Genomic DNA, 27,110 nt, shown 5'->3' with positions numbered 1-27,110 from the left:
AGAGTCTCAAATTTATTGATCCAAAATTGATTATGTTTTTTTTTCACTCTCTATAGAGTAAAAGAAAAATAAAAGAATCTTTGCTTAAATTTTTGATCTCATCAATTATCATTGATCCATTTGTAAACATTACAATAAAGGGGAAAAAGAAGAGCTCTTTAACGTGGCAATCACTAAATAATATAAGATATAGTACAACTGCTACTGACATCAAGTAAATTAATTAAGATTGATCTAATAAGTTGAAACCTGTGTTACATATAATAAAAATTAAGATGTGTTAAAAGATGTCAAAGCAAATAAATAATAATAGTAAGAATAGTGCAAACACCGATGACGATTTCGAATTTTATCATGAATTTTCAAGAGAAAAAGTTAAAATTATAGTTCATATCATTACTGATGAATTAAAGACAAATGGTGTAAACGTTGAATACCTTTTTTTGCCATTTAGACCAGAACAAACAAATGAAAAATTATTAAAATTATTAAATAAATTATTCCCATTAGGTAATGAAAAAATTATCACTGATACGAAATCTATTAAAAAAACTATTTCGCATGCAGATTCTTTCACTTTATTTCAAGTCCTGAAATATATTTGGTGTAGATTACCCAATGGTGAAATTATTGGCTGGAAATCTTATTTAGAATTTAAAGCAAGGGAAAAATATGCAAACTATCCTCAAAAGGCTTTCTTGGAAATTATGCCAAAATGTTTATCATCCTCAAATCATGCTTCAATTGTATATGATTTCTTGGATTTAATAGTCACAATAGCATCAAATTCAAAAATTAATAAATTAAGTGCAAGAAAGATTTCAAAAATGTCAGCAATTTGGGCATTCAATAATAAAGAATTTCCAAGAAATCTTAGTGATGAAAACATAAATCTACCAGAATTTAACGATAATTCCATCCAAGATGGTTTCCAACAATGGATTCCAGCGTCAGATGCAATGTTTCATTTATTATTAGCCTTTTTGAAAAGTTTCTTACCGGATGATGCAAATGAAACTGATACATATAATAAACTGCCGCGTAATTTGAAAAGCTTACTGATAAATAATGAATATCCTCCAGTATTGAAATCAACTGCATACACTTCCGAAACAATATTAACTATTCCATTAGTTACATTATTCACAAATCAATTTTCCAGAAAACCTTGGGAATTATTAGAAAGATGTAATAATCTTTTGGATTTTAATGATCACAATTCTTTTGAAGCAAGGGAAGATTACGCTTTGTTGAAATCTTTGTTCAATAAAAAACATAATATAGAAGGAATAAGTAGAAAAATGTCACAAGAATCAAGAAGAATTATGAAGCTAATTCAAACCAAACATTCAACTTTCCAAGCAGGTTGGGGAAAAAGATCTTGCAGTCCAGATTCTTCAAAATCTTTGAAAGAAAACATTGAAGTTAGTAGGGTAGATATTGATGATTATTTTATATGGACTTGGCTATCTTCTTTATCAAACGAACAAACTTCTGAGAAAAAAAGACTATTTGGTAGATCATTAATAATTGAATTTGAATTCGACGGTTTGAAAAAATGGGTGGTGTTCCAAGAATGTGATATTAATTTAGTACCTAATTCTGAATCAACCAGAGGCAGATTTGAAGAAGAAGCTTCAATTCCTAATATAACTCCAGTTCAAATTATAGAACCAGAAACAAATTCAAATGATACAAACTTAATTCAACAACAGCGGGATGCATCGTCGTCTTCGGGCATCTCGAGTAATTCCAATAATAGTATGTATCATACTGTAATTAAAAAAGAAGCATTAAACAACAATAATAATAATAATCATAAAAATAATTTGCATGTATTAGAACAGAAAATTTCAAAATGGAACCCACTGAGTAAACTAAGGAAAGAAAGCAGTAATAATACCAGTTCAAGTAAAGAAGCAGGGTCTGGTTCTAACTCTTCTTTGGAGATACATGAACCTATAAAGAAGAAGGAGAAAGACAGTAATAAGACAAAGAATAAGCATAACAATAATGTTAACCCATATGTTGCAAACTCACTACCTGATAACAATGATAATATGCAGAATAAATCCCAAATTAATGTTGGTCAAACTTATAACAACAATATTGGCGATAGTTATAATCCCCCACTAAAGAACGAAAAGAGAAGTGATAGAGTTATTAGCCAATACAGCATGCTAAACCCAGAAAAATATCAGTTGCCTAATATTGAAAGAGATGAAGACGGGTTTAAAATCGATTTACCAGAAATTAATGATTATGATGAAATTTCGAGATTAGTTGTGGACCAGAAATTGAACTCAAATGCCAAGCCAAATAGTAATAGAAACTCTCCAAGGAAATCAAGATCACCTGAAAGAAATGGTTATCAGGTTCAAGAAAGTTATCAAACTACAGGACAAGATTCTAGGGTTGTTAATACTGCTCGTCCAAATACTATGGATGAGTTGAGTGTTATGGTTGAACAAATGATTGAAATTGAGAAGACAAATATTGAAGACAGTATCCCTATTTCGATCTCTAATGGTGAACCCTCAGGAGATGAATCTTATGGTTCTATAATGAAATTTGATCAATATAAGCCATCGGAACCTAAGAAGCTAGAAAGTTTGAGGAGTAAGAATTCAAGTACAAGTCTAAGTTCAAGGCCCTCTCCGCAACCTGTAGATACATATAATATCACTGGGCAGACAAATTCTTCTTTATCAGTGAACAACCCACAATACGTAACATCTGGAGAATCATCTGAATCTCCGGTTTCAAGATCACCTATAAGAAATGAAAGAGAAAGATCTCCTGTAGAGGGTGCTATTCGTGGATCTGCACAACAGAACACTAGTGGCTATTCGATATATTCTGATAACTCATCTAATCAATATTCAGGTCGTGGATATATTGACGGACAATCTCAACCTAACTCATTCACTAGTGATGATTACAGAAACCATTCACCAGAAAGAATGCCTCGTCAAAAGTCTCCTGTTAGGGCTGGTAGATACCAAGATCCGTATGTAAATGAAAGACAAGTGAACTATCAAGAGATACCAAACCTTCAAAATAATAGGAACCAAAATCAAATGGACGTCAACAGTAATAACCATAGAGAGACCTCTCCAGTGAGAAATGGGCAATTGAATAATCATGTACCTCAAGTCCCAAATGATACCAGAAAATTTCCTAGTGATCCTAGAGTAGCCAACCAACCATATAATAACGGTGAATCTAATTCTTCCAAAACTTATCTGAATGAAAGAGGAGATATCGAAAATAACAAATATGATGAGGGAAAGGGAAGGATTGATCACGTTCAACAGCAAGGATTTAATCAAGTTGGCCAACCTAGGGTAAATAAAGGACCAGTACAAAATCCTCCATCTGTGCCTGTGCCACAAATGAATGGTTATACTGGTAATACGGTAGGTGAAAGTCCTAGACAGACACAAGATACACGTCAAGCTATTCCGAATCAGAACTATCAAAATCAAGGTAGAACTCCAAACGTGGGGCCTCAACCAAATAATTTTGTACCTGGTGTAAATTCACAAATTCCAACTCAACCTTCTAGAAGTCCGCAACCTATAAACAATCCTCCAAGGCAACCTAACATGGGTAATCAACAATCGTATAATCCAAATATGATGCCTCAGGCAGATTACACACAGCAAAATTTTCAAAAGCAAGGATATCAGCAACAAGGTTTTCAACAGGCAGTACCAAATCACCATGGGCCTCCAAAAGGTTATCAACAACCTGGGCCAAAATATAATGTTCCTCAACAGGGAAATTATCAAAATGGAGGTTATCAGAAAGGCAGCTATCAGCAAGGAAATTACCCACAATCTCACAATGTACAAATGAAACCTCCTAATAACCGTCACAGTATGAACATGGCTGGAGCTATGCCAGGTCCACAGATGCAATTGAATGGAAGCCCTGGTTTTCCTAATAAAGGAGTGTCACCTCAAATGCACCCATCTCAGCAAGGAAATTTCAACCATCCAAGTGGCCCAGTGAGACAAAACCAGTTCCAACAAATGCACAATAATCCTCAAAGTGCTAACAATTTCGATGCTTACAATATTCCAAGTAATGCTAATGGTCACAACAAATTACACAGCAATAATATCAATAAAACCCAGGGTAGGAAACAGTTGTATAACGACATTAGAAGTGGTAATTTTGGAATTTAAATAATGTTACTTATTTATTTTAAATTTATCTATCTTTAATATGAGGCATGACTAGGTATATGACAAAAGGTAAAGGAGATTATATACTTCCTATTTTTATGAACAATTAAAGATCTCAAGACTTTAATGTTGTTTGATTTCTTGATTTTGTATTTTAATCTATGAGATATTGTTAGGGAGAATTATATATAATGAGATCAAGATTCCGGTATGATGTTCTCAAATGCAAAAAGCCGATGACATATTAAATAATTATGGTTGACTAAATTAAAACGAGGATGATTATGGATAGCGGCAATATCTTGCTAAATTTACAATTACAATTAATATAAATATATTAATAGGATTAAACATTAATTATTTATCTCCTTCGACGTTGTTTCTCTTTATGATTTTAAATAAGGAATTATTGTAAAATAAACCAATTAGTATTTTGAGACCTTTAAGCCCAAAAATAATAATCAAGTCTCAGTTTGGTATTAGAAGAAAGCTAATAATATTCTGGTGTTAAGTCAAATAAAACAGGAATAATATGAATGAACAACATTGTATTTAGTTCTTTAAAATTACTTCCAATATAATACCAATGATTATTTATTTAGATTTAATATTTAGATTTTTAAAATTCGTTTCGAGTAATAAAAGAAGTACAAATCATAAATTTGATAAATAAAAAAAACATCTGTAAAGTTGCACAATTGGTAAGATTATCAAAATGTTGAAGGTATATACGGGATTAACTATGTTTATCGATAAATAGCTATTCCAAATATCCAATTGGTATATTACTCTAGGCCTTGAAGTAGTAATGATCCAAAAATGAAAATCATAGACTTATGAATCAACTTGTAGAAATTATCAAGTGTCACAATTAAAAGAAGGTAGTTATCTTCAAGAGAGGACATGATGTGTAAATAAGAAAACGATTATGTATAAGTAATAATGCACCGTATTTATAAATTTATATACATTACCCAATTACATTTTAGCAATTTGTTGTTAAGGAACTGAACTAAATGATGATTAAACTATTTGGTGACTAAAGAGACATGATTGAAGAGACATTGGTATAGACAAATATTGAACTCTGGGGAAACAATGCATTCGATTGGTTAAATTATAGTTTTGATGTTCCTGCTATATTATGGATATGTTATATCATTAAGTTGGATTCACATCAGATGATGGTAATGTCACCAATTGGTGATGAGACTATTATAAAAGGAAGTTTCACCCTTGAAAACTATTTATAATTGCTAAATTCATGAATAATAAATCAAGTATGGAAATTGAATTCCTTTAAATACTTATCATCTATTATTGATAATTCATCTTTTCCAAGCCACCTTTTGTTTAGTTTCTTCAGTTTCCTACGAATCTGCGGCAGTCTTGATTCAAATAGATATATCCAAGGAATTTTGAATATTCAAACCAATTAGCTCACTATCTGTCATGTTATTGAACAATATCATAGTACGATATCGATTATTTTATATTTTTTAATAAGATATGTAATTTCAAGATCCCTAACCATATTGCACGTTAGTATGGCTTCCCTTAACCTACAATGAGAAATTTAGATAAAATCCTCATTATTGCTGGCATTTATTCCCAATCGAATTAATACAGTCTTATTATTTATCAAACTGATAGGAAATATATATTGAGTTTCTGACACGTCAATTATTACTAAGTTACTTTTAGTTATCCAAGTTGTCTAATTGAAATCAATCATTTTGTTTCATGGAAAAACTCAGGATCCATCAAGTACTCTATATCATATTATACTTACTCAAGCTATTGATTATCTAAATCGATTCGTCATACCTCCATGTACGATGACTAAATACTATGATACTATGTGTTTGAGAATGATTTGAAATCATTGCACAATTCCTTGAAACAAAATGTGTTTAATACCGTTCATGTTAATATCCCTTAGCAGAGATCACGAAATCATAACAAACTACGCCAAAATCCAATATTTCAAAACCCAAAGGGGTTTAATACTTGTGAGAAGGTGTGCTCTGTACCAAAATGGTTAAAATAAATCATCGACATTAATGATTAAAGTCCACGAAACTTCAATTCATGTATGTGATTAAAAAGACGTAATACAACATCATGAAAATCATTTTATCCTATAGTAAAGGGACCAACTAAAGAACGCTTCAAGTTGAAATTAGTGTTTTGGAAATATTCCATCCAAATGGTTTGGTCTGATCTAACTTAATCTAGTCTGATCTAATATAATCTAGTCTAATCTAGTCTAATCTGATCTGACACTCCAAATGTAACATGTGTTATTTAGTCATTGAATCAAGTTCAAACTATGCATCATCACCATCACACATATCCTTTTGTATGGCTTCGATGATTCTTCCTAAGTGAACGAAGTAGAGAAGGTTGGATCAAAACCCAAACGATTTCGTCATTTCTAGCAATTTATCATCAACCACCATCACATTAAGCTTTACCCAATCTCAAAAAAATTCCTGATCCAGTAAAAAAACCATGCAAACGCTTTTCTGTCCAAAACTTCACAGGCATGAACCCATCATCGATACTCATCACGCATACTAGAGCTAACGTTACAGCTGAATCGACCAAAGATCCAACCATTAATAAGAAATTGCGTTAAAAGATGATAAACTCAAGATCTAATAGTTCCAAAATTAGAACCTATAACCCACTCACTCATCGAAATTCGTTTCACCCTCATTAAGGAGAAATACAAGCACAGAGTTACAATATACCAATTACTGAAATTCAATGAAAGATCCTGGAAACACAGCGAGATTAAGAACTCAACTCAACCCAACCTTTCCAATATTCCTCAAAATAGAAGCAACAAGCAAGCAAGTAAGCAAGCCATTGGCGATGATATTACGTACTCAAGAGGAAAATAGCAGCAAAGTGGAATTTTAAATGAATTTGCTATTATTTTTAACAACTTAATCCATTCGAATAACGAACGCATAATGATACAAGGAAAGATAGAGAGATGCTTGCATTATTACCAACTAGGTCTTTTTCATTTTTATTCAGTTGAAAAGAGTTGCAGGGAAAGAGGGAAGGAAGAGCACTGGATTTCTTTTAATAGTATCCTCAAAAAGAGTTTTACCAGTAGTTTCGCATTGAATTCACATCGTCATAAAGAAAAAAAGAAGATCGTGGACAATTTTTCTCACAATGGTTGCTACAACTTATTTCGTTTCATAATCAGTTTTAAAATTTGTAAGACGTTTGCTTAATTTTACTTAGAAAACGTTGGGAATAGATAACTATTTTTAGAAAAAAAAAAAATACCTGTAGTTGTTGGGTCGAATTTGAAGTATACTTGAGGACTATTGACAAGCTAAGCATAACCTTCATGATACTACCTCCATCCCTTTCCATTTAAGGAGGGTCCTTTTTTACTCAAAAGGGGAATAAGAAAAGGTTTTTTTTTTCTTTCGATCTTTTGGTGAATGAATATAGGTCATATCCTTTCTTGTACGTGTGTTTCTTTTTATCTCTTTGAAATAAAGTTTTGGAGTTTGGCGTCTGTGTTGAGATGAGGAAACTGGCATTAAAGTTAAAGATCATATTGTTACCTGCATATATCCACACCCATGTCATCTTGAATGTTTCGTGTGTGTATCTTCCTTTGTTTTATCAGTTTGCGCTACAAATTCTTTTACTGAATGTCTTCGAACCGAATGTATGCTAAATTAAGAATGCTGGTACATGCCAACTGGAATTGGTTCTCATTTATTTTTTGATCTGACACCAGTTTAATAAAATTTTCGATAATAAAATGTTGCCATATATAATGGTATGGTATCTGTCACGATCTCTTGATAAGTTATTCCATTTTCATTACTTATTAAATATTGTTAAACTTTCTGTTCCGAATAAAGCAACATCCTGCTGTCAACTGATCCCGACTATCATTTAAATATTAATTATACATTAATTAATTGTTAGGGAACTAGATTTGGATATAGGCACAAAAAATAATGATTCAATTACTTCCTCTAATTTTTCTGCTAACTGCATTGTTTGATGCGGTCCTATCATCACCAATACCAAAATTAGGTGATGATTCAGTACAGTTTGTTCATGAACAAAATAAAAAACGTTATTTTGATTATGGTAACATGGGCGAGCCAATCCGTGGTGTTAACATCGGTGGTTGGTTAGTGTTAGAACCTTACATTACTCCAAGTATTTTCGAAGCCTTCCGCACAAATGATTATAACGACGACGGAATTCCTGTTGATGAATACCATTTCTGTAAGTGGTTAGGTTATGACGAAGCTCAAAATCGTTTGGTTGAACATTGGGACAGCTTTTACACTGAAGACGATTTTGCTAATGTTAAAAAATTAGGTTTCAATATGGTTAGAATTCCAATCGGTTATTGGGCTTTCGAAACTTTATCTTCTGATCCATACGTAACAGGGCTACAAGAAAGCTACTTGGACAAAGCTATTGGTTGGGCTTCCAACAATGGTTTAAAAGTCTGGGTTGATCTACATGGTGCTCCAGGTTCTCAAAATGGTTTTGATAACTCTGGTTTAAGAGGACAAATTGAATTTTTACAGGATGAAAACTTAAATGTCACAACCAAAGTCATCGATTATATTTTGAAAAAGTACTCTTGCGATGAATACTTAGACACTGTTATTGGTATCGAATTAATCAACGAACCTTTGGGTCCTGCTATTGATGTTAATAAGTTAAGAGATGATTATTATTTACCTGCATTTGACTACGCAAGAAACGATTTGAAAACTAATCAAGTTTTGGTTATCCATGATGCATTCGAGCCATATCACTTCTGGGATGATTTCTTAACTTTGACTAACAAAGAATGGGGTGTTGTCGTTGACCATCACCATTATCAAGTTTTTTCACCGGGTGAATTATCCACTACTATGGATCAAAAGATCAATATTGCATGTAACTGGGGGTCTGGTACCATTAGTGAATCTCATTGGACTGTTGCAGGTGAATTCTGTGCTGCATTGACCGATTGTACTAAATGGTTAAACGGTGTTGGTGTCGGTGCTCGTTATGACGGTAGTTATAATACAGCTGCCGGTGGCTCATACTACATTGGTTCATGTAGCAACAATGAAGATATTGACAGCTGGTCAGATGAAAGAAAGGCAAATACTAGAAAATACATTGAAGCTCAACTTGATGCATTTGAATTAAGACAAGGTTGGGTTTTCTGGTGTTTCAAGACAGAAAATAGTATTGAGTGGGATGCTCAGAAATTAGCATCTAATGGTTTATTACCACAGCCATTGACTGATAGACAATATCCAAACCAATGTGGTTTCAATTAATATATCACAAATCATATCTGAGTAATTGATACTCTTCATCACAAATTTTACCAATAATGCATTGTCTGGTTTTATTTTATTTTACCTCATTTTTTTACTTCATTAACGCATACATTTAAAATTTCTTTTTTTCACTACGTCATCATTTCCGATCCATTACATTTAAACAGAATAATGACATATCTGGGCAACTTATCGTTTTGCTAATTCATATTTTAATTACCCATAAACTTCAATTCTAAAAGGATACGTCCTTACATTGTCCAACGGTCAGCGTTGATAAAAGATGTTATAATTACATCAATTTCAAATAAACGCTAAGTTTTAAAGACGACGACGACAACAACAACAACAACAATAATAATAATATACATAAATTTGATAAATTTTTTACATAGATTTTATTTTAATATAAACGTATCATCGTTTTATCCAATTCATTACTTTGTTTACTGACGCCATTGAACTTAAATATGTGTGAGAATTTCTAGTTCAAATTTGAAACGTACCTTATGATTACGCTAGAGAGATCGGTTATTAACAATCCGAACGAGGTCTTGTTGGTAGAGAGAAACCATTGATTGATTGCTTGTTCAACCAAACTTGATTACAAATCAAAACTACAATCACTAAACAAATTAATTTGAGTTTCTTGAAACCAACACTTGTGCCTTTCAAATGATTACTAATTAGAATCTCGCTCCAAGCATATAAGAAGCAGTACTTTGGCAATACAATTAGATATATAGAAATTATAGAATATTATATCCCCCCTTTACTTGAATCTAAAAACAAACACACACACACACACACACAGTACAAGAACAAGACAATGCCAGCATTTTTGAAAAGATTAATTTTCCAAGTCGGTGATCAAGCCAGTGAAAGAACATACACATACACCTCAGTATCGAACGATGGCCATTATATTTCATTGAGACCATTGATCAGACCAAAGGACGACAAAGAAAGGGAATTCCCAGTGGAATGGGCGTTTGCAGGGTTGAACACAGACATCAGAGTTACCAAGATCGATGAATACACAGTTACACAAGACTTCAACTTTTGGATTGATATCAACAGATACTTAAAAGTACCAAACATTCATCAAGGTGAAGTTCATACCACTTGGAAGAGATGGGAATCTGAATGTCTTGAAGAAACCGGTACTGTGTATCCATTTGGACCTGACAAAGAAGGAGTGAACTTCATGGAGTTATGGCAACCATTGGACAGCAACCGAGTTGAAGATGTAGTGGCACCAATTGGAATGGACAATTCGAAAGACAGAAGCGTTGTTCTTAAGATTGATGATTCTAAATATGAAGGTTTAATGATAGTTGTTGGCAAATGGGCACAAGGGTTAATGACAAAGAAGGGTGAGTCTTCGACTGATGGAATCAATATGATCAGAAGTGTTGAGACCTCTACAAACAGTTACAAGACATTATTTAGTCAAGGTTCGAACGTTGATAAGTTTCCAAGCGCCTTCGAGAACTTATCGAAGGGAACCAAAGTCGACGTCAATGGATTTGAATGGGAGGTAATTGAATCAACATATTAGTGAAGAAGCCATTCCCCAGACTCTCGTAAGCTTATACAAACATATACATATATACATATAGATATATATACAAATTGAATAAGCAATAGTGGTATAAGTTAGTAGATGAATGAATAAGGTTGACCAAGAGTACAATAGGCCATCACCACACACGAACAACCACCACTGTCCCAAAAGGGAAAAAATTCGAAAAGACAAAAAAAATTTCGAATTCGAAAAAATTTCGAAAAATTTGGAAATTTCGAATTCGAATTTTTTGTCTTTTGTCTTTTGGGAGAGGAAGAAGAAGAAGGATTAGATGGGAAGTTGGGAAACAAAATACAGAATACAGTTTTAGAGGAGTTGTTTTAAGGATTTCGAAAGTGGGTTACGAAAGGGTAGGTTGTAGTTGTAGTTGTAGTTGTAATTGTAGTTGTAATTGTAGTTGTTGCAGGTGATTTGCTACTTTGTTCTTATCTTAAATCAATTCCACTAGTCTCTCTATTTTTATCTATCTGCTGGTGTGGAATACTTACATACTATACACACACACGCACTAAACACAATTGTATATATATATATTATTTATATATATCATTGATATTTCGGATAAGTTTTGAAGATTAAATAGACAAGACCAGAAGCTTCCATAGCGCTATTCTTTCTTTGCAGTTGATCTTTCTTAACATCTAGGGACAGAAACTGGAATACATATATATACATTGTATACATATACAGTAGATTAGGATAGAATTGAATTTACTACATTAAACAAAACAAAGCAAAAATTCATAATGGGAGACGTTTTTGTGTTCATCAGTGCAGTTGTGATCAACTGTATTAATCTATTTGGACAAGTCCATTTCACCATATTGTATGCTGATCTGGAAGCAGATTATATCAATCCAATCGAGTTATGTTCAAGAGTAAATAAACTAGTTACTCCTGAAGCTGCTATCCACACTTTGCTAACAATGTTGTTACTACTAAGTGGTAACTTCTTCACATTTTTGTTAAATTTACCATTGTTTGCCTATAACATCAAAAAATTCTATGAGAAAAACCAATTGCTTGATGCCACTGAAATTTTCAGAACTTTGAGCAAACACAAGAGAGAAAGTTTCTTGAAACTGGCATTCTACTTATTGATGTTCTTCGTCTACCTATACAAGATGATTATGTCTCTAATTGGTGAACCATAAATTCAGATTTAGTCCAAGATACATTCACATCCCCAAACACCAAATTAACCATCCATCATTACGGTAATTGATGGGGAAGGAGGGGAGGGATAACAAACACCATACAATAATCAAGCAAAATAATACAGTATTAAAATAGAACATTTAATAAACCATATAACCCATATATGTATTTGCTCTCATATACCTAAAGTAAATATATATATACATACATACATACATATATATATATATATATATATATATATATTGTAATTTAATTTTAATCTTTAATTTTACTGGAGTTCATCACTATGGCTGTGATTTTGTAATTGGGAAATGTGTGTAGGTTAGGTCAGCCTTTCACAACAATTCACAACGACGTAACAAACAATAAACTTCATGATGTCAATTTAACCTTGATAGATCGATTGCCTGTTTAATCTTATTAAAAAAACACACACACAAACACACAACCAACAAACCATATATCCATCGAACATGACACCACTATTCCACCCCCTTATATGGGATGGCATTGGGGGCTAGCCCATTGTTGCAATTAAACCAACCAACCATCCAACCATTATTAGCCAAAACGACGTTTACAGCAGTTGGTTGTTGATGTCTGCAGAGGTTTGCCTCGGTTTCATTCAAATACTTACCTGGTGGTGAACACTACTCACAAAGTCTCAGTTGTTATTCTTGTTCTTGTTGCTGCTACTGTTGCATCCATTCATTGGATTGGTCAGATAGAAAAAGGATGGATAGCTTGACAGCAGCGAGTTTGGTGGAATATCAACTCACAGTGTTCGATATGTCAACTGGCAACAGTAACTTGGAAGTCATTGTGTTAAAGGCGAGACAGATATTATGGTAGATGTCGTTTTCTTTTACAACTCCACCACCAATATACAGTCCATCCACCCCCTCAAGTGAGCTCAACTAAAGAGGCCTTGACACCATCGTTATTGTCATTGTCATCATCATTGGCATCGTCATCGTCATCAGCACCACCATCAGCACCACCCCGTATCACTCTCTTGAATTCCTCCTTTGAGGAAACCAGGTTGGTTATTTTAATGAGGTTCACTAGACTTCCAATGTGGTTGGCCTAATAGTAGGGTTAAACAAAGAGACAAACACACTCGAAAATGGAAGTGTCTGTTGTTGTCTGGACTCATTTTCATCCTCTCTTACTGGTTATGTTGCATCTATATTTCCTACCCTGCAGCCAGTATCACATAATAGGACAGAATAGCTAGATTTGGTGATGGAGTACAATACAATATAAAACTAACACCACCTACCACAGCTTGTTAAAATCGAATCCCCTTGTTTAATTAAAGGTTGAAGTTACAAATAATACTGACTTGACGAGATGTAGAGATAGATATACCGTTATATGCTTGCTTAGCGTTATTCTTAGTCTTTTTAATGTTCGATTAAAACACCACTGGCCACTACACTAACAACCACCAACTTGAGCTAACCCAATCACCCCCATCCCTCATAAGAGTTTCTTAGTTTCCATTGTCGAGGGGGTGGGGGGAGGTCTTGACTATATTGATTTCAGCATTTTAACTATTACATCCAATTCGATAATAGCACTCACTACTAATAAGTATCGATACCATGAAATACGATAATATCACCATAACGTACATTGCAATTACATTTTTGTCAGCCCTTTGTTTAACATTCTAATTGAAACCACTTCCATCTAACAATAATAGTTGTTTTCTATGTCTCTCTTTAATTAACCTCATTCCCTCTATCACATTCAACCTAAAGGGTTCTTTATATTCTCTTATTCATTAAAATAACATGGTACTTTTAATACCTTCAACTTAAAATTTATATATGTTTTGTTTTAATTTAAACAATGAAATGATAATATTGTGTGTATCATTGGGATTTTGGGTACTTTTGATTAATTACCTTAAATAAATTTGGTATATAAACAACAATAGTATCATCTACCATCAACTATTTACTAGACTAATTGTAAATTTAGTTAATTCTGCTTTGGTGAAATCTCTAATCTAAAGACAGGTTAGGCAAAATTAAGTTTAAGAACTGTTAGCTGGTACTGATTAATTAAATTAATATTTGGTTTACTTTCTTTCCTTTGATTTTTGATTTTGGATCGTTGATTTATTATTTATTTATATATTTATATTCAACAATTTAAAACATTTGTATGTTTCATACTACATAATATCCTTCTTCCCATCCCTCTCACATCTACCATCCACTTCAATAATATTACGAACAAGAACGATAACAAGTGCAATTCCAAGAAATAAGTTTTTAGTGAATAATCATAATCATAATGTCTGATGGAAACAGTACAATACCATTACCACCTTCTTCAACTATAGAAACTTCAAGTGAACCTCCAAGAACCCTTTGGATGGGCGACTTGGACCCATCGTTTGATGAGTCAACCATACAACAAATCTGGAAGTCTTTAGATAGATTAGTTACTGTTAAATTAATTAGAGCAAAGAAAAATCTATTAATACCTTGTTCTTCAACAATAAATGATTCATTTTCTAATTCCTCAAATTCATTATCACCAACCAATTCTTCAACAAGACTATCTTCAGCTGGTTCTTCAGCATCACCAACAACAGTATCCTCATCATCAGCAGAAAATAAATCTAATTCTATTACAAATAATTTGTCAACTGATCAAACAGAAGATGCTTCTATTACCTCTAATTTAGATGACGATACCAACGGTGGTAACCAAAACCTTCACAAGATTAATATTAATGGCGTCTCATTTATTGACCCTTCAACTGTGCAATTGCATCATGCTGGTTATTGTTTTGTAGAATTCCAAAATCAAGAAGATGCTCAGTATGCTTTATCTTTGAACTCAAACCCAATCCCAAATATCTTGTCTGATTCAAACAATCTATATACAAATCCTACTGGTAAGAGAAATTTTAGATTGAATTGGGCTTCTGGTGCAACTTTACAAAGTTCAATACCTGTTACTCCAGAATTCTCTTTATTTGTAGGTGATCTATCCCCTACAGCTACCGAAGCTGATCTATTATCTCTGTTCCAACAACAATATAGATCTGTTAAAACTGTCAGAGTCATGACTGATCCAATTACTGGCGCATCAAGGTGTTTTGGATTTATAAGGTTTGGTGACCAGGATGAAAGGAAAAGAGCCCTAAGTGAAATGAATGGTGTCTGGTGCCAAGGTAGACCTTTAAGAGTTGCCTATGCTACTCCAAGGAATAATAACAATATTATTTCAAATCAACAGAATACTGCTACCCAATTGTCTCATCACGGCAACAGTTACCATAACAATAGTCATAACAATGGTAACAATCGTTCAAGAAAAAATTCATCTTCCATATTAAATTATCAGAATAATTATACTGCTAATACTAATCATGGACAACCTCCACAATTATCCAAAAGCAATAGTCAAAACGAATTGGTATCTACTGTTTTCATTGGTGGCCTGTCACCCAAAATCAATGAGAGTCAAGTTAGGTCATTATTCAAGCCTTTTGGTAATATTGTGAATGTAAAACTTCCTCCTGGTAAAAATTGTGGATTTGTAAAATTTGAGAACAGAATAGATGCAGAAGCTGCAATCCAAGGGTTACAAGGCTTTATCGTTGCCGGAAATCCAATTAGATTATCATGGGGTAAAGCCTCTTCGATGACATCCGGAAATGCTAGTAATAATCACAATGTCAACGGAAACATAGATCAACTAAACAATCAGAACAATGTGAATTATCATGTCAAATCAAAACCACACTTTCAGTATCCTATGGCTAAATCTGTTCCACAACAACAGTATGTGTTATCAAACCAGCAATATCCTCAAGATGGAAGTTTTCCTTCCAATAATTATCGACACAATTTACAGCAGAATCAACAAATTCAACAAGAGTATTGGAGGAATTCTAATGGATTTGCTCAACAAACACAGAAACAACCTCCATTGCTACAACAACAATTGTTGCAACAGTCATTGCATTACCAAAACAATCCATCTGCTTTAAACCAAGTATCATATATGTACGATCCAAGCATGAACATGAATTACAGTTCATGATAATATATTGACCATTACAGTATAATAATAATAATATTATTATTATTATTTTACTAGCAATGAATGAGAGATTCCTACAAAAAAGTATACGTTTTCCTATCAACCTTTTACCACCATCTGCCTCTTCTCCACCAGTTGTTTCTACCCATTATTCCAAGTTTCAAATTGACTTTTAATTTAACTACTTTGGCATTTACCTATAGTTGGAGCAAGTATTGTTGTTGCTTTAACTAAGGTATCTTTACTTTCCCCAGCTTTTGTTTTCATTCTAATTATTCCAAATCTATTATGTTTCGTTTTTCCATTCCTTTAATCTAATATCAAACAAAACACTTCACCAATCAATTTTCCTTTTATAATTATAATCATCCTCATCCTCATCACCATTATTTTTTTTACTAATGTGTTAATATTCAAAACTCTTAATTTTAATCTCAACAAATGTTTCTAATTAATCCCTGTTATTTTAAGAATACATGATCCAAACAGTACATTCTCCATATATTCACCGACAAGTGGTATTTACATCTCCTCCAAATAATCATATCATAGTCTGTTTCTATTCTATTCTGACTTACTCTATTTTTTTATTCTATCATACCAAGGTTCCTTGGCACATTTTAGTTTTCTAAGTTTCCCCTCTTTTAATTTTAATTTACATTATTTAGTTACCTAAAGCTATAGCTTATCATCTGTTCTAATTCTTAAATATATATTCTTTTCAATCTGCTTTTCCATCAATTCATTTACTGTCATTATCATCGTCATCACCTTGTTGTATCGCTGTCTGGGCCTGATCTCTCGCTGCCTTTAAGTATTGGCTCCGAGCCTTTAAATTAACTATGACTAAAAAAATCCAGATCATTTATATAACAAGAACAAAACTGTTGCTAAAGATGCTTTAAGTGATGGTTAAAGGTGGTCAGAGGGTCCATTGAATGGAGTAGTTGCTAATATCGAGTGTTGTTGAAAGATTCTTCCAAAGAATGGTTTTGTCTTTACAACTGGCTCATAGATTAGAGGATAAAAATGTATTGCTAATTGGTGCAGGTGAAGTTGCCTTAACTAGATTGTTTAAGTTAGTACCGACAGGATGTAAAGTTACATTAATTGCTCCTGAGATCAATGCTGGTATTGTCGATAAGTTTTGTCCCTATATTCGGGATCTAGATATCGATTATGATGTTGAAGAAGAGATTATTGATCCAGAATGGGATTTATTTAAAGGGAAACATGCGTTTAAAGTTATAAAGAGTGAATTTAAAGAATCTCATTTATCAATGTATAAGATTGACCAAGACAGTGGTATTGCATTTATCATGACATGCATTCCAAACCCAGAATTAAGTGAATTTATATACCACAAATCAAAAGAATTATTTGGATCTCAACAAATGGTAAATGTTGCAGACAACCCACCGTTATGTGACTTCTACTTTGGTGCAAATTTGAACCTAGGCTCATCAATAGAATCAAATTCAACATTACAATTATTAATTTCATCAAACGGATCATCTCCAAGATTCACAGCATTAATCAAAAATGAGATTGAAAAACTGTTGAAAGACATAGACATCGAATCAAGTGTCAAAAAATTAGGACAACTCAGAACTGCAATAAGAAACAAATCAAACACTCAACAAGATCTAAAGTATAGAATGGAATGGATCAAAAACATGACAGACATATTCGGAACCCAACATTGTCACCAAATCAATATAAATCGTGTCGTAGACCTGTATGACACCATGTATAAAAACAATAAATCATTGGAGTTCCCTTCAAATAAAGAAATGATAGAACTTTACACTTCACCATCATCATAATCACATCCATCAAACTGTAAAGTATTAAATATAAACCATCATTAGTTAGTAGTATATACCATTTAATAGTTCTAATTGTTATTATTCATTACTGACATGATCTGACGGAAAGTATAAAAAGCGGAAGGATTTTAAAGGACTGGAAATCTTCTTTCCTTTCCTTTCCTTTCTATGACTTACTGGATAAGAACAAAATTTATTTTAAACAAGAATGGATGTATGTTTCATCTAGAGGCTATGATGCTTATGTATTCAAGGCAAACAGATGGTTGAAGTGCTGTTGTTTGGATATTTTTCTTGTTTTTGACAGCTTGATTCTTTATTTACAGACAGTGAAAAGTAGGATCGGCGGTTATTGTTTTTATTGGTGATTATTTGACTGAAACATATGGTTGGTTACTTTACTCTACTTTACAAGAACCGACGTGATTAAATTTACTCAACTTGACGATAGGGTATTGTGATAAAAATTGTCTCAATTTTTTATCTTTTTTTTTTATAGTTTGTTTTACTTATAAACATATTAATGAAAGAATAGCGATCATATCAGAATCTACGCATTTGCTGGTGACACCGTAACCTCAACAATAAGAGGTACTACTTCTATGAAACCTATTCACAGATTGTGGCAGTTTTGAATATCTCAATAAGACTCGCAAGAATCGTTATAAACACATTTTTTTACAAGAGCCTGTCCTCTCCTGGTGGTAGCCATTAACGCCTATACAACAATTTTGCGGTTCTGGTGGGTAAAGCTCTAGAGGTAATAACGATACATTACTCTCTTTACCCACTGGTTTAAGCTAAGTTAAAGTGGGTTGTAACATTTACGTTTGTCCCGCAATTTATTTTTATAGACCTTTCCTTTGAGACTGGTTGATATTATGTGGTTCATACACGTACGTACATGCTGAGTTGATGTTTTTTTTAAATACTGCCCTCTGTTTTCTGTTGGCTGCCACCATTTCAATCGTTCTAATTTGTTTGTTTGTTTGTCTGTGTCCGTCTGGTTTAACGAATGCACTGCACACACTCACTTCAGTTCGTTATTTGATGTGCTTTTTTGAGCTCAGCTCAGAGGAAGACAATTTAAACACATAGCTTTGTTTCTATGTGTTACGGCTGTCCGTCAAGACTAAGTAACATCCCCAATCCACTCCCGCCTTTTTTTTTTTTATCATACTTTATTGAAATTTTAATTCAAAATTGGTCTAATTTTTTGCTTACTTTCCTGATTGATTCAGTTTTGCTTTCTACGAGATGGTGCGTGAATGGCCAAGGGAAAATTTTTTTTCCCTCTTCGACTCGACTTTCCCAGCCAGCTGGCGAGTGTACGAAAATATAGCCCTTGGCTACGCTAACTTGCTATGATTTGATTTTATGGGATTAGAAAATTGATTAATGTGATCCTGAGCGAAAAACGTTTGCGAGCAAGCTGCGGGAAAGCATATGGTGAGGAATAGTAGTAGTAATAGTAATAATAATAATAATAATAATAATAATAATATCGATAACGAAAAAGATGATGGTACAAATTAATGGAACAAAAAAAAATCAACATTCAAAAATTTGATATTTATTCTTTACCCCATTATTTGTTAAAACTGTGACTAAATCAATTAGAAAAATTTTTAAGAAAAAGGAACATTATTTCGATTGTTGTCAAGTGAATAGGTTACTCCCATTTTATATATCTATAGTCCCCAAACCAGCAAGGCTTCATTTTAGAAGATTTGTTTGTATCCAAAAGAATAACTTTTTTTAAACAGATTGTTGAAGTTTATCCCTTATTCACCAAACAAAGAAAATATAGATAGATAATTTGTGTGGTTAACATTATAAGTTAATATAAAACTTTTTCTGATTTGAACTTAATCAAGAAGAAAAAAAACATGTCAACAAACATATCAAATAAAAACAGTATGTCAACTTCAGGTTCAAATAATAATACTAATAACAATAACAACAGCGGTTGTAGTAGCTCAAATTCTAGCCAGAGACATAACTCTATCGTCGAATTATTATCAACACCACCACAATTACCACATCAACATCATTTTAATAAATCACGTCAAAATTCTAATTTAAATGAATCAATGTCTGATTCTGGTGAAAGTGGTTTAAGAAGGGTCGATTCCTATTCTTCAAATGATTCTATTTCAATCTTATCAATCAACTCAGCCCACAACCATACAGATGTCGGTGATGTAATTATAAATAATGAATTGACCGCCTCTACAACTGCATCAACAGTCGGTTCTGGTAACTCAAATCAATTAACACAAACTACTTCCCAATGTATTTCATCTACCCATTCTCAAAAATGGCAACATATCCAATTAACTCAATTAATTGAACAAAACAAATTAATTACTGTCCAAGGGTCAATCTCAATTGAAGAAGCTTTCAATACATTAATGAAATATCATTTAACATCTTTGCCTGTTGAATCATATCCTGGTGATATGAATTGCTTCACATTTGATTACAATGATTTAAACTCTTATTTACTGCTAGTGTTAAATAAAATTACCGTTAATAACAGGGAAATTACACAAGACTGTCAGAATGGGAAACCTGTGCCAGTAGGTGAAATCATTAAATTGACTCCAAAGAATCCATTCTATAAACTTCCAGAAACAGAAAATTTATCCACTGTACTAGGTATTTTAGGTTCAGGAGTACACCGTGTTGCAATTACAAACACTGAAATGACAAAAATAAAGGGTATCCTATCTCAAAGACGTTTAATTAAATATTTATGGGATAATGCAAGATCATTTCCAAGTTTGGAACCATTGTTTAATTCCTCACTGCAAGAATTACAGATTGGCGTTCTAAATACTCACTCAAAACCTACCTCCAAACAATCAAGAGTAATCTCAATCCAAGGTGAAGAACCTTTAATAAATGCCCTTTATAAAATCCATGAAGAAAGAATATCCTCTATCGCAGTTGTTGATCATCAAAATAATTTAATTGGTAATATTTCAGTCACAGATGTCAAATATGTCACGAGAACTTCGCAATATCCATTGTTGCATAACACTTGTCGACACTTCATTTCTGTCATTTTGAATACTCGTGGTTTAGAAATGGGTAAAGATTCTTTCCCAATTTTCCATGTTTACCCAACAAGCTCATTGGCAAGAACCTTGGCAAAATTGGTTGCAACCAAATCTCACAGGTTATGGATTGTTCAACCTCCTGAACCATCTGACATCAACACTGGTAACACTTCAAACCCTGCCTCTAGCCATTCTCCTATGATGACAGCGGTTGATCATTCCCCATCTCAAACTCCAAACGTTTCACCAACCAACTTATTTGAAAAAGAATATAGAACTGGTAAATTGATTGGTGTAATCTCTTTAACAGATATCTTGAGTGTTCTAGCAAGAAAGCAAACTGATAATAAACAGGTTGATCCTTTGAGTGCAAGAAGACAGAGGGGTAGCGTTTCTATGTAATAATATCAGTATATAGTTTCATTACATGTATAGTTCATCATTATTGTCATTATTCAACATTTGATTTGATTTGGATAAATCAAATCAAATCAAGTCAAGTCAAATCAATCTATAAAGTGATAAATAAATAATCGTAAATACCTTCAAGTGATTTTAATCTTAATGAATTTTTTAGTTCTATCGTTACATAATATATCTAAATATAAATATATATTGGCATTAAATTGTATACTATTTCGAAACAGTTTATTCTTCTTCTTCCTTTTTAACTGTTTCATCTGTAAATAAGAATATTTTACCGCTAGAATTACCACCAGCAATCCAATTTCTTAATGGATGCCAACTTATAACTGCAGGGACTGTGGCAGTAGGTAAATGGGCTAATTGTTGACCTTGGCTATCGTAAATATCAATTGCTCGTTTCATATTTGCAATGGCAAAAACATCTTGATCTTGTTTAAACCTGGCCTTAAGAATACTAGTCCATCTACCACTCTGACAGTTATGTTTTAATGTCAATTTCGGTTGAAGATCATCAGGTAAATTGTCTGATCCAACATCAAACAATCTAATAGTATCATCATAACCGTTACAAACCAATGTGTTATCTGTTGGTGAATAAGATACAGCAGAAACACTTAATCTGGAATCATATACAGATACTATTTCACAACTATCATAATCCTCATATTGTGACCATTCAGGTTTTTTAACTAATTTCCTAATATCCCATATCTTTAAAGTTCTATCTAAGGAACCTGTCGCAATTTCATAAGGTCTATTTGGATTAATAGAGAATGAACCTATTTTTTTGTCAGATAATCTTCTTAGATTTGAGCTAATCTGTTCGCCAATTTTTTCTCTTAAATCAATATTTACAAATTCACCTGATAGTGTCGTCATTAAAAGAACGTTTGGATTTTCATAACTGAATTGGAAATCACTGATCCCCAATGGATCATCGTATTCGTTTCTGAGAGTCAAAATATCATTACTTTGTAAACTATTCAGATCTATTGATCTTAAAGATCCGTCATAGGATGCTGTTAATAATTTTGAAGTATCTGAAGTGAAACAATCAATTTTCCCTACATTTTTAGTGAAAAATTTCACTTTTGTAATATCTGGTTCAACCATTTGATCTTCTCCATTTTCAGATAATGGTTCATCTCTGACATTCCATAGACCTATATTACCAGATGTGTCACCTGCAACAATCAATTTTTTATCCAAAGAAGGATGGAAATATGTCGCTGTAATACGTTCATAAACTAATTTTATTTCATTTGGTTGGAAAACGTCATAAAGTTGAAGATCAAAATCATCTTGTAACTTTTGTAATTCTGGAGCTTTATTTTCCATTTGGCGTTTTCTAATCTCTTCAAAGAAATCACCAGAAGAGAAATTTTTATTGGCAAAAGATTTAAACTTCTCTATTAAATTCTCTTCTTTCTCATCTTTAATCAAATCGCTCAATTTCACATCACCAATAACCGGAGTGTCCTTTATCTCATCCACCAGTTCCTTATCATTAACAGAACTACCAGAAGTCCCATCCAAACTCATCTTCATCAATTGAGTGTCACTTACATTTGGTATCCCCACATTGTCAACTTTCTCACCTCTCAGACGCATCGATCTCCTAGTAGCCACAGGTGCAACCTTAGGAGAAGCACTCCTCCCTCTCGAAACACTAGGAGACTTCTTCTTCTTCACCACTGTACGATGAGTATCATCAACTCCTGCCTCTCTTTTTATCCTCGAAGCTGCACCTCCTAAATGCAATTTCTTCAAAAGATCATTATTACGTTTAATATTCTCTTGACGTCTCTTTTGAAACTCAGTTAACTCAACCATACTATAACAAAAACAGCACAATCACACAATCCCTTCAAATATATCCTACTGACCTTTATCCTAAACTCAAACCACTTCATCTCGTTGATCTAAGTTCACCTCATCTCATCTCATCATCATCCTTTTTATATCTTGATCTGTTTGAAGATACCTTCGAAGTAAAATTCCAAAAAATCCTTTACGCGTTTCGTGTATCGCTTTTTTCAGCACTTGTCAATGAATTTTTCACTTTTACAGCTATTTAAACTCTTACTAATAGTGAATGAACAGTTTAAGAAGTGTTGATTAAATGTTTTAAACTAACCTTTATCAGATCAACCATCACTTATCTGTGATCTATTTATTGATCGTAAGAAAGTGTGCTGTTGAATTTACTTTGATTTTCGTATGTCAAGCAATATTTTGTCTGTAGTGAATCCACCACCTCAAAGGGATTTAGACAATGAAGAGACTAAGGATTGTATTCCATGTCAAATTATGAGCACTATGTTCTCTATTGGGTTTGGTGCTTATTTGGTTTCTGGTAAACCATTTGAGTACACTGAGGTTGAACGTCGTAGGGGTGTGACGATGGCAGAGTTTGAGAAGAGAAATCCAAAATGGTGGAAAGGTTCTTTACGAGGACTAGGTGGTACTTTGATCATATTAGGATTTGTTAGAGGGACTGAAGGGTGGCTCTGGAATAAAGAGAAGGAATACAAAAAGTTTTAAGCCTTGTACATAGATAGATAGATTGATAAATAGAATTTGAACTTTTCTGTTTAGTGTCCCTTTTCTTCCAATAAAAAAACTCCTGAACATCTAGCAGGAACAACGATGAAATCATAAATCTAGAATTTGTATCAATATTTGTCTCTATATACAAACATACATACATAAATAGATACATACATACATTCATATAAGGATAATTATAATAATGTCATATACTACTTTAACCTGTATTTTATAAAAAATTTTGAACCAAATTTATTGCCTCGACTTGGTTACTCGAAATGTTGTTTTTATTCACCTCTTTGATACTGCAGCTGCAGCAGAACGTTCTAATTGTTTCTTCTCAAACTTCATCCTCTCGGTTTCTTCTTTCTTCAATTGCTTCTCTGATTTTATGTAATTCTTCATTTTTTTACACCAATGTTTAAATTCTTTATCATTTTCTGCTGATGAATACTTAGTAACAAAATCATGACATAACAATTCTTCTATCGATGATCTTTCTCTTTCATTTTTAACACAGCATCTATTCACAAAATCGGTGATTTCCCTTTTATACCTAGTTTCATCCAAATTCGATGGCAACCTTGGAGATGGTTCATTAACAATTCTCTGTAGTAAATCTAATATACCATCTGGAGTATCGTTAATACCACCTAATGGGAATTCACCAGTAACTAATTCTATAATCATCAAACCCAATGACCAAACGTCACCCTTTGTGGAGTATACATTACCTTGAATACGTTCTGGTGACATGTATGTAGAGGTACCGACAAAAGTGTCAGCTATTGAATTAACCATTTTCTTTGATACACCAAAATCACATATTTTCACCTGTCCTTTACTGTTAATCAGAACATTAGATGGTTTAATGTCTCTATGAATAATTTTATAATTCTTGTATAGGTAAGAAAGTGAGGTTAGAACTGCATACGATATCTTAGAAATCGCCAATTCATTAAACCATGATTTATCAGGAGATGCTTTATTCCTTTGACAAAAAGCTTTGTGTACTGATAGTATTTTATCTAACGAACCACAGTTCATATATTCTAATAGAATGACCAATTCATTATTCGATGACTGATCATAATATGCACCATAAAATTCAACTATATTTGGATGAGCCTTTACACTTCTCATAATCGTTAATTCTCTTAACAATTGATTTATTACTAATTCATTATTTGTCTCTACGGGTATCGTTTTCTTAGCAATAATTCTTGAATCTGGTACATGCAATGCCTTTATAACTGTACCTGAGTTACCTGAACCTATTTTCCCCAGTTGAACTAAATTCTGTAGTTCGATTTTGTTGTCATTAATATCCTTTTGATGTAGTAGTAAGGAATTTTTCAAATTCGATACTTTTTCTTCTGGAGTCGTTATAGAAGAATTATCATTTGTAGAACTGCTAGAAGAAATTGGATCAATGATTTCATTCTTTTGTATTATGACATTGTTACCGCTTATATTTATTCTGTTATTATCATTTGATGATATATCCAAGGTTAAATTTCGTTTGAAGTTTCTTCGCAGTGAAAAATTATTATTGTGATTTTTATTCTCATTATCATTATTATTATTATCTTTATTATTGGTCGTCCTCACATCACCGTCATTACTCTTAAAGTTGTCAACTTTGTTAATACTAATACTAATATTGTTGGCGATATTATCATCATCATTATCAATACTATTTGGTAATTTTAGTTCTACAACATGCCCAGTTTCATTTGCCTCATGACTATTATTTTCATTATTCGAAATATTAATAGTAGATTTATCCGGTATCGATGGTAATGGCATTTTCAAACTTGCATCGTTAAGTCTCAAGTGTTTCATGTTTCGTCTTTGAAGAGTCTTCTTCTGAAACAACGGTTGTTGTTGAGCCTGTATCTTTTGCATTGTCTCTCCTATTATTAAACAACCACTGCGTCTAGCGAAATAACAATTAAAATCTAAATTATATAAGCTTTTTTCTCTCGAAGTCTCAGTCACTGTCTTACTCCACAGGCAACTTGTATATTAACTATTTCACTACCAATAAACCCAACCCAAATGTATCCAAAACAATTCAATCTCTTGTACTTCTTGTTCCTATCAATACAAGATAAAGAAAGACTTAAGAACTAGTCCAAAAAAGCCAAAAAAAAAAAAAACTCAATAAATTTCTCGAAAAATAAAAAATTTATACCAACAATAAATGTTTCAATATATCCAATATTAAAACAACAAACGCAACTGTATCAGAAAACCTAACCCTTTAGTCTGTATCCCAAACTTCTCTCACAACCCAAACTCTTTAATCAAACAATTTCTGGTTCGAATTAGCTATTCAAATCTTCTTGGCCTTATTCTCCAAACCCAAAAGGAACCTTGTTATATGAAATCACACGAACAAACGAACTTATAAATACTTGAATCTAATCAACCTAATCAAATATACTAGCCATAAGCCTTCCTTCCACTATCTTGATGTCGAAACGTTTTAACATCAACTTTACTAACTGTCTATCTGGTTCGAAACTCGAAGTTCGAGATTCGAATTGTCTAAAGTTTCAGGTACTCTTTTAGGATATATTTTCAATGTCCTTCCTTCTTCCTTGGAAGATATAAGAAGAGTTGAAAAATGAAGGTCTTCCTTGTGTTGTGTCTGTACTTTGTTGTTGATCTAGCCAGAAAATGCGTCAAACAAGTTTATAGTTTGTAGTCAGTACCACTGAGCTATTGGGAATATTTTAAATTGTGGACCAGTTCCAGTTCCAGTTCCAGTTCAATGGATGGATAGATTCAATTGTAATTTCTTATTAAAAATTGATGATGTTCGCTACTATCTTTGTAATAAGATAAAATGGGAATCGATAGTTATCTTGGTCTGGTCT

At 32.8% G+C, this 27,110-nt stretch overlaps 10 protein-coding genes across 10 annotated transcripts; 8 read left to right on the top strand and 2 right to left on the bottom strand.

The window, feature by feature from the left end:
* Positions 1 to 287: 287 nt before the first annotated feature.
* Kpol_530p50 (uncharacterized protein) lies at positions 288 to 4,193 on the top strand (the record flags this gene model as incomplete). Its single annotated transcript, XM_001644888.1, has 1 exon — positions 288 to 4,193. One exon carries the CDS (start codon positions 288 to 290, stop codon positions 4,191 to 4,193), a length of 3,906 nt encoding a protein of 1,301 aa, XP_001644938.1.
* A 4,001-nt stretch (positions 4,194 to 8,194) lies between these two features.
* Kpol_530p49 (glycoside hydrolase family 5 protein) lies at positions 8,195 to 9,532 on the top strand (the record flags this gene model as incomplete). The annotated part of the gene is made up of 1 exon (XM_001644887.1): positions 8,195 to 9,532. One exon carries the CDS (start codon positions 8,195 to 8,197, stop codon positions 9,530 to 9,532), a length of 1,338 nt encoding a protein of 445 aa, XP_001644937.1.
* Positions 9,533 to 10,364: 832 nt separating this feature from the next.
* Positions 10,365 to 11,096, top strand: HRI1 (Hri1p; the record flags this gene model as incomplete). The annotated part of the gene is made up of 1 exon (XM_001644886.1): positions 10,365 to 11,096. The coding sequence occupies one exon, from the start codon at positions 10,365 to 10,367 to the stop codon at positions 11,094 to 11,096; it is 732 nt and encodes a 243-aa protein (XP_001644936.1).
* Positions 11,097 to 11,869: 773 nt separating this feature from the next.
* Positions 11,870 to 12,277, top strand: Kpol_530p47 (cornichon family protein; the record flags this gene model as incomplete). Its single annotated transcript, XM_001644885.1, has 1 exon — positions 11,870 to 12,277. The coding sequence occupies one exon, from the start codon at positions 11,870 to 11,872 to the stop codon at positions 12,275 to 12,277; it is 408 nt and encodes a 135-aa protein (XP_001644935.1).
* A 2,314-nt stretch (positions 12,278 to 14,591) lies between these two features.
* On the top strand, positions 14,592 to 16,355 carry NGR1 (Ngr1p; the record flags this gene model as incomplete). The annotated part of the gene is made up of 1 exon (XM_001644884.1): positions 14,592 to 16,355. One exon carries the CDS (start codon positions 14,592 to 14,594, stop codon positions 16,353 to 16,355), a length of 1,764 nt encoding a protein of 587 aa, XP_001644934.1.
* A 986-nt stretch (positions 16,356 to 17,341) lies between these two features.
* Positions 17,342 to 18,181, top strand: MET8 (bifunctional precorrin-2 dehydrogenase/sirohydrochlorin ferrochelatase MET8; the record flags this gene model as incomplete). The annotated part of the gene is made up of 1 exon (XM_001644883.1): positions 17,342 to 18,181. One exon carries the CDS (start codon positions 17,342 to 17,344, stop codon positions 18,179 to 18,181), a length of 840 nt encoding a protein of 279 aa, XP_001644933.1.
* A 1,892-nt stretch (positions 18,182 to 20,073) lies between these two features.
* On the top strand, positions 20,074 to 21,651 carry SDS24 (Sds24p; the record flags this gene model as incomplete). The annotated part of the gene is made up of 1 exon (XM_001644882.1): positions 20,074 to 21,651. The coding sequence occupies one exon, from the start codon at positions 20,074 to 20,076 to the stop codon at positions 21,649 to 21,651; it is 1,578 nt and encodes a 525-aa protein (XP_001644932.1).
* A 246-nt stretch (positions 21,652 to 21,897) lies between these two features.
* On the bottom strand, positions 21,898 to 23,508 carry CMR1 (Cmr1p; the record flags this gene model as incomplete). Its single annotated transcript, XM_001644881.1, has 1 exon — positions 21,898 to 23,508. One exon carries the CDS (start codon positions 23,506 to 23,508, stop codon positions 21,898 to 21,900), a length of 1,611 nt encoding a protein of 536 aa, XP_001644931.1.
* Positions 23,509 to 23,895: 387 nt separating this feature from the next.
* Positions 23,896 to 24,219, top strand: DMO2 (Dmo2p; the record flags this gene model as incomplete). The annotated part of the gene is made up of 1 exon (XM_001644880.1): positions 23,896 to 24,219. The coding sequence occupies one exon, from the start codon at positions 23,896 to 23,898 to the stop codon at positions 24,217 to 24,219; it is 324 nt and encodes a 107-aa protein (XP_001644930.1).
* A 297-nt stretch (positions 24,220 to 24,516) lies between these two features.
* STE7 (mitogen-activated protein kinase kinase STE7) lies at positions 24,517 to 26,133 on the bottom strand (the record flags this gene model as incomplete). Its single annotated transcript, XM_001644879.1, has 1 exon — positions 24,517 to 26,133. One exon carries the CDS (start codon positions 26,131 to 26,133, stop codon positions 24,517 to 24,519), a length of 1,617 nt encoding a protein of 538 aa, XP_001644929.1.
* Between the last annotated feature and the right edge of the window lie 977 nt (positions 26,134 to 27,110).

Source organism: Vanderwaltozyma polyspora, genomic scaffold (assembly GCF_000150035.1).
Source record: "Vanderwaltozyma polyspora DSM 70294 KpolScaffold530 genomic scaffold, whole genome shotgun sequence".
In the NCBI taxonomy this organism is placed as follows: Eukaryota; Fungi; Ascomycota; class Saccharomycetes; order Saccharomycetales; family Saccharomycetaceae; genus Vanderwaltozyma; species Vanderwaltozyma polyspora.
This window is presented reverse-complemented; position numbering and strand designations above follow the sequence as displayed.